The 8,435-nt window shown below is 35.8% G+C and overlaps 1 protein-coding gene across 1 annotated transcript; it reads right to left on the bottom strand.

Annotated features, from left to right (window-relative positions):
- Window positions 1-1,402: 1,402 nt before the first annotated feature.
- LOC107801502 (BTB/POZ domain-containing protein At4g30940-like) lies at window positions 1,403-2,906 on the bottom strand. Its single transcript, XM_016624836.1, has 2 exons — window positions 1,832-2,906; window positions 1,403-1,596 (listed from the first exon to the last, which is right to left on the bottom strand). The coding sequence occupies exons 1-2, from the start codon at window positions 2,904-2,906 to the stop codon at window positions 1,403-1,405; spliced, it is 1,269 nt and encodes a 422-aa protein (XP_016480322.1).
- Between the last annotated feature and the right edge of the window lie 5,529 nt (window positions 2,907-8,435).

The raw sequence follows: 8,435 nt of genomic DNA, 5'->3' as shown, positions 1-8,435 counted from the left end.
TTGGTAGGGTGTATAAGAATAGTGCGGAATAAGGTATATTAACAATGCATGGGTTAGTAATGCAAGCATTAGTTATGCAAATATTATTTCTTATCTATTGTTTGGTGTGGTGTATTAAAATTATAATGCATCGCATAATTTTTAAGAAAAATAGTTGCTTACAAAAATGTCCTCCATATTCTCTAGCTTTAAGGGACTTTAAGGACAATTTTGTCTTTAATCATGCTAATGCATGCATTAAAGCCTTGGTATTACTAATGCCATGGTTTTCTATACATTACTTATGCATAGGATAATGCCAAGTATAATGTATAACTAATACAAGTAAAAGTTATATACAAGTTGAAAAAAGTACCAAACAAGGTATTAGTAATGCATAGAACTAATGCTTGCACTATTTTTTCTAATACCTCCTACCAAACGACCCCTAAGTCACTTAATAAGACAAGAGTCTGAAAATTGAAATAAAAATCGTCTAGTGATTCTCTAATGCTTCTACTTATATAGATGGAGTCCAGTACGCTACCATACAAAACAACAACAATCCAGTGTAATATCACAAGTGGGGTCTGAGGAGAGTAGTGTGTACGTAAACCTTACCCTTATCCCTTGGGGGTAGAGACAGTTTCCGATAGACACTCGGCTCAACAACAACAACAACCCAATGTAATCCCATAAATAGAGTCTGGGGATGATAGTGTGTACGCAGATCTTACCCCTACTCTGGAGGATAGATAGACTGTTTCCAATAGACACTCGGCTCAAAAAGATGAAAAGAGACAATAGAATCCAATGGGCTATTATACAACAACAACAACGACCCAGTGTAATATCACAAGTGGGATATGGGGAGAGTAGTGTGTACGCAGATCTTACACCCACCCTAGACCTGGAGGGTAGAGAGACGGTAATCTGATAGACTTTCGGCTCAACAATAACAATCCAGTGTAATCCCACAAGTAGGGTCTGGGGAGAATAGTGTGTACGCAGACCTTACCCGTACCTGGAGGATAGAGAAATTGTTTCTGATAGACTCTCGGTTCAAGAAGATGAAAAAGACAATAGAATCAAGTAAATAGCTTAAAATTCTCACGCGGGAGTACCCATCTTATCTGAATATAGATTATGAATGCATGTATTAAAAGAAACTTCCAAGTTACTCTGTTTAAAAGTTCACAAGAAGATTAACAGGTAGAGTAAATAATGAGAGAATTCATCTGCTTGAATTAACGCCAAATTGAAAATGCATGTTAATTAATCAGTTTCTATCAACCTAAAAGGGCAGTACGGTGCATTAAGCTTTCGCTCTTGTGTTTTTACGGCTTGAGCTTGTGATCTCATAGTCATATGGAAGCAACGTTACCTCTTATGCCAATACTCCCTTTCTTCCAACTCTAACAACCTATTGAAGATCACCAATCGAAAAATCACAAATTGGACCACCATGACTCTGTCGAAGTTGTGATGTTAGAGCCCAGTCACGACCACTATAAACCGAAATGGTATCGTTCATTGACGAGAACAATTGCCCCTCATGAAATGCCAGTTTGGGATAGCAAGGCCTATTATCCACAGCAGTAATTGGTGTGCAACTTTCTTTCCATTGTACACTTCTAGTAGCAGCAACAACAACAACAACAACAACAACCCAGTATAATCCCACTTAGTGGGGTCTGGGGAGGGTAGTGTGTACGCAGACCTTACCCCTACCCTAGGGTAGAGAGACTGTTTCCAAATAGACCCCCGACATTCTTCCCTCCAAGAACTTCCCACCTTGCTCTTGGGGAGACTCGAACTCACAACCTCTCGGTTGGAAGTGGGGGTTGCTTACCATCAGAGCAACTTCTAGTAGTAGCAGTATTCCTCAAATCAATGAAACGCAAACATCCTTTATCATCTACTACACAAATGGAGTTACTATTCTTTATAACTATCACATCTACAAATTTCTGTAGTTGGCGACTAACGAGATACTGGTTTCTTTCTTCCCAAGCAGAACCATTCCACGACGAAACCAATGCCTTCTCCCTAATATCGAACAAGACGATGCAACAGTTTTGATTCAATGGATACGTAGTAGCGATCATCAAACAGTTGGTATCATACCATTGCAGCTTGCTAACATCACCAAGCGTTCGCGCATCTATGTTGTTCATTAGCTCCCCCGTGACGTAGTCCCAAACACCAATCCTACACCCATTGCTACTGCTTTTACAATTGGAGGATAACTTGTTATCAGAGCTAAAACATAGTGTACCTGCTGTGTAATCCTTTAATTGATTTGTAAACTGGTGTTTATAGCTCAGCTTCCCTGTAGATACGTTGAATAACCCTATGCCTCCAATATCTGACTTTCTATCAAAACTAGCTACAATATTTTCAGAATCAACCCAACAGACATCATTCACACGACGATAATCAAGATTGATTGTAGGGTGCTCTTGAAGCATCCAGTCGTAGACGCGAACCACGCTACCCTGAGCCACACAGCACCAGCCATTTGAGCTAGCTCGAATGGCCTGAGTAGTGCCCGCACCATCCCCTACTGGCCGGCCTGTTATGGACTGTGCCAACCGAAGCCTATTGCCATCAAACGGATCGCACTCAGCAGACCGAACATGATCCAAGAGACCATAATATAGAGCCTCTCTGTATAGGAATTTCTTATCGATTTTGGGAGGAATATAGAGCTCACCTGTTCTGAGTAAGTTAAGAATGACGGCAAAATAATCAGGGTCTCTATCAATGAAGTATTCATTGGTTGTGGCATTAGAATGCAGGTTCCAATTCTCATCAAACATGGCTCCAAAGAATGAATTCCTACCAGCGGAAGCTAAGGTTGTGGCCGTAGTTTCGAATATTCTGCCACCAACATTAAGTTTCACCCTGTCTTTTTGGTTTTCCATGTCGAAGCCAACTTACGGGTTCAGACCGAACTTAATAGCTTTTGCTCAAACAGTAAATCTAGAACTCAGTAATTAATACTTGAAGTCGTGGTTAAAAAATTCAAAACTCATAAAGTTGAAATTTTGGCTTTATAACGATGAGATGTTTTTATAGGTGTGATTTTGTATGAAATTACAAGTAGGTTTCTGAAAAAGAACTTAAAACCCTTCAATTTTCGCAAAGAATTTATTTTTACCTATTCCAAGTAGTTTTCTAAAATAGAACTTGAATAGGACTAGAAACATTCCTAAAATAGAACAATTTTCTAAATTCCTATCAATAAATCACTTGCCATAAATATTTATTGGCTGTGCCACATTACGATAATTATTTAATTAGTAGTGCCGTTTAAATCTTAGGCTTTCTAGCTACCAAATAGTATATTTGGCATAATCGCTCTATACCAAGGATTTTTTCATATTCAGAGTTCGAACCCGAGACCTCTGGTTAAGGGAGGAGCAGTCTCACTGCACCACATCCTTTGATGGTCACAATGAATTTAAGTTCTATACCAAAGAAAGTGTAAAAAAATATTTATACAATTAAATCATCATTATCAACTTAATTATTTATAAGATAATAACAAATAACTGATAATTTTTTCTTATAATAATGCTAACGTTCAAGCTATTTTGCATGCAACTTGACTAATTTATCTAATACCTATCAATTAGTATCTCGCAATACCACTGGTCAAAAATAACTCTACCACGAAATCAAACTATATAGCAAAATCATCAAAAACATATTCTTCCCTATGAAGAGCAAAAACCAAATAAAACTATATAGAGAATTATATAATTGACTGCGTACAATAAACCTTTGTGATCATCGGGTTGCCCTTTTTATATAATTGATGGACGAGGGGTCTCCCAGACACCAATCGTACACGTGAACCACACTACCATGAGTCACAGAGCACCAGCCACTAGGGGAAGCTCGAATGGCTCGATTGACCTCACCATCCCTTGATGGCCAGCTTGTTACTGACTGCACCAACCGGAGCCTATTGCCATCAAATGGACCGCACTTAGCTGACCAGATATGATCCAAAAGGCCATAATATAGAGCAGGGGTGTTCATAAAAAATCCGAAAAATCGAACCAAACCGAAAACCAAACCAAATCGATCAAAAAAATCAATACTTTTTGATTTGATTTGGTTTTGGTTTTGAAATTTAAAAACCGATCAAATTTGGTTTGGTTTTGGTTTTAATAAAAAAAAAACCGAACCAAACCTAATATAGGAGTAACTATTTTAAATTTAGAATTACACCTATATATATGTATACTTTTATACAAAGTTTCAAAATTTAGTAAATGTTAATCGTTTGCACTTTTAGTACAGTTCTTTACCTTTACATTCTAGTTTGATTGGTAGTTTTCTTTTGTTAAGTGTAAGAATCTATTTCATGTTAAAAATAATATATTTTTAATTGAGTCCTTAAATTATTCATCACTATTTGATTCAATTATCATCAATATATGTTGGTAAATAATAGATTTCTCAAAGGGCAATTAATTTGATAGTGTTACGTTAAAAATGTGGTCGCCGAAATATGTGTTTGGTAGTGTATGTCTTATATTTAAGAAAAAAATCGAAAAGTAACCGAAAAAACCGACATAAACCGAATCGAGAAAAAACCGACTTAATTGGTTTGGTTTGGTTCTAATATTTGGAAAACCGACTTACTTGATTTGGTTTCTTTTTAGAGAAAAACCGATCCAAACCGAACCATGAACACCCCTAATATAGAGCCTCTCTGTATAGGAGGTTTTTATCGATCTTGGGAGGAATATAAAGCTCCCTTGTTCTGAGTAGGCCAAGAAGGACAGCAAAATAATTAGGATTTCTATCAATGAAGTGTTCATTGGTTACGGCATCAGAATGCAGGCTCCAATTCTCATCAAACATGGCTCCAAAGAATGAATTCTTGCCTGCACTCGCTAAGGTTGTGGCCGTAGTTTCAAAGATTCTGCCACCAACATTGAGTTTCACCCTATCTTTCTGGCTTTTCATTGTTCAGAAATGTTGTTTTACTCAGATATTCAAATCAATACTAATGTAAGAGATCTGTTTACATAACAAAGCAGCTCAATAACAATCACAACTAACATCAGCATTATTATTCATGCGACTTATACTAATGTAATTTCTTCATGTTGATAGTAGAAGTATTAAAAAAATTGATGTAACCACTAACCAATGGTACAACTATATGGTCACCTCAAGAATAAATTTGCTATTTATGATCCTTTTGAATTTCTTTTTCGTGTTTGGCTAAAATATCTCCTTTTTTATGTTACCAATATGTTGTACAATATTAGTTGCAGTATGAATAAAAAGGGTTGCTGGTATATAAGGTATTTCGCGTTCACACAGGGTCCGGGGAAGGGTCGCACCCCAAGAGGTGTGATGTAGACAGCCTATTCTAATGCAAGCATTAGTGGCTGCTTCTACGGCTCGAACCCATGACCTGTGTGACCCATAGTTGCGGTATGAATATTGATCCTAAAATCAGTTCTTTAAAGTTCCCTTTTTAATTCTCTTCTCTCACAATTGTTTTTCGGATATTGGAACCCATCTCGAAAATATATATATATATATATATATATATATATATATATATATATTATGGAAACCGGAAATAGTACAAAAATTACATACCGGACTGAGAGCTTTTTACTTTTACGGTGAAAACTTACCCGCTGTAATTATTAACTCTAGATTTTTGTTATCATATTAGGCTTGGTGTGAAGGGTTTAACTCATACACCAACGTGTAAAACTTTTTTACACTAGGTTAACCTCAATATATAAAAAATGTGATATTCGTAATCTTGAAAATAAGACAATATGTATGCTGCAAGATGTAAAGGTAACTTAATTAATAGCATAAAAGTTCTTTACACGGGTGTATAATTAATTTGTTTTAAAAATTGCTCCATTTATTTCAATTTATATGATGTATTTTCTTTTTTAGTTTGTCCTAAGAATTATATTTCTATATTGAGAAATAATTTAACTTTAAGTTTCTTATTTTACCCTTAATAAGATGATTTATTGGTATACAAGTATCTATAACTCGTTTTAGACTACAAGTTTTAAAAATCTTGCTGTCACGGCCCAAAATTCCCACCTTCGGGACCGTGATGGCGCCTAACATTTCACTTGCTAGGCAAGCCAATGTAAAATAATATTAGCCACTTTTAAACCATTTTCATTTAATTAATAACAAAGAAACAATTGCGGAAATAAAATTATTAATCCATAATAATAGCAATGTCTAAAATCATCCCAGAACTGGTGTCACAAGTACACGAGCTACTAGAATAATACAAATAAAGGTCCGAACGAAAATAAAGTTGTCTGAAAGAAAATACACAGCCAAGATAAGTAGAAGGGGACTCAAAGCTGCGAACGTCGTGCAGCTATACCTCAAGTCTCCTGTGGATAGCTGAATCCGAGCAAATCTACTGTGCGCCGCTAGAATCAACTCTGGTATCTGCACAAGAAGTGCAGAGTGTAGTATCAATACAACCGACCCCATGTACTGGTAAGTGTTGAGCCTAACCTCGACGAAGTAGTGACAAGGCTAAGGCGGGTCACTTACATTAACATGTACGCAATATTAATAATAACAATAATAGGAAAACAGGAATAGAAATTAAACGGGTAAATCATTTCAGCAATCGAGTCAACTCGGTAGTCATAACCAATTATTATTTCGATCAATTTCCGTTGCAGCGTGCAACCCGATCCCACAATATATTCATATTCAATTCTGTTGCGGTGTGCAACCTGATCCTCAATATATTCATTTTTAATTCCGTTGCGGCGTGCAACCCGATCCTCAATGTATTCATTTTCACTTAATTTTGTTGCGGTGTGCAACCCGATCCTCAATATATCTTTTCAATCAATTCTGTTGCGACGTGCACCCCGCTCCTCCAATATATTAACTTTTATTTCTGTTGCGGCGTGCAACCCGCTCCTCAAATAATATAATTTACCAATCCTTATTAAAAAAAATTAATCCAATAATTGCAGCAATTAATATGGAATTATATGGCAAATAAGCATACAATAATTACGATTTATTTAGGAAACAAGTAACATGTAGCAATTAATTGTGGAATTAGGGAGGAAATATACAATTTAATACTTAATATGTTAAATGTCAAGTAACAATTAAGTCACATAAATCAATTAAGCATGTATCAATCAAGCATGGATTTAAGGCATAATATTGAGCAAGGAATATGAGAGAGATAATTAATATAACAATTAATTCATGATTTAAACAATTTATGTTTTTCAGAAAATTATGCAAACAATTAATTTGACGACGTATAGGCACTCGTCACCTTGCCTATACGTTGTATACATGGAATTCACATAACAAATAATTCAAGGGTTCTATTCCCTCAAGTCAAGGTTAACCACGACACTTACCTCGCTTTGCAACCAAATTCAAGATTCCAATAAACCTTTGCCTCGTGAATTCGTGTTCGAAGGCTTCAAATCTAGTCCCAAACAATTCAATATACTCAACACAAATCGTAGGAATTAATTCCATATGAATTTACTAACTTTCATATGGGATTATATGGCAAATAAGCATACAATAATTACAATTTATTTAGGAAACAAGTAATGACATGTAGCAATTAATTGTGGAATTAGAGAGGAAATATGCAATTTAATACTTAATATGTTAAATGTCAAGTAACAATTAAGTCACATAAATCAATTAAGCATGTATCAATCAAGCATGGATTTAAGGCATAATATTGAGCAAGGAATATGAGAGAGATAATTAATATAACAATTAATTCATGATTTAAACAATTTATGCGATAATAGCCTGCCAAACCAAAAAAGTTGCGAATCTCTATGGCTGAGGACGGTCTGGGCCAACTCTGAACCGCGACAGATTCCATATGAATTTACTAATTTTCCGGATAAAAATCTGAAATTTACTTTAAAAGTCAAAAGTGGGACCCACATCTCGAATACCGAAAAACTCACGAAATCTGAACACCCGTTCCGATACGAGTTAAACCATACAAATTATTGAATTCTAACATCGAATCGACTTTCAAATCTTCATTTTTTTTTATTTTTGCAAAATTTATAAAAATCTCAATTTCTTACATCTAAATCAGAAATAATTGATAAATGATTTATGAAATATGATCACTTTCGGGTATAGAACACCTACCTCAGTCCAAGTTGTGAAAAATCCCTCTAGAATCGCCCAAATCAGGAGAGGCTTCGTACAACGCAGTCGAGGCAAAAGAGTTATGCTGACAGGAAGGTTCGAGATGCATCCTACATGGTTGGTGAAAAGATTATGTTGAAGGTTTCGCCCATGAAGGGTGTTATGAGATTTGGAAAGAAAGGTAAATTGAGTCCTCGGTTCATTAGACCTTTTGAGGTGCTTCGGAAGATTGGGGAGGTGGCTTATGAGCTTGCTTTGCCACCCAA

Source organism: Nicotiana tabacum, chromosome 8 (genome assembly GCF_000715075.1).
Source record: "Nicotiana tabacum cultivar K326 chromosome 8, ASM71507v2, whole genome shotgun sequence".
NCBI lineage: Eukaryota > Viridiplantae > Streptophyta > Magnoliopsida > Solanales > Solanaceae > Nicotiana > Nicotiana tabacum.
Note: the sequence above shows the minus strand (reverse complement) of the source record. Positions and strands in the feature narration are given on the sequence as shown.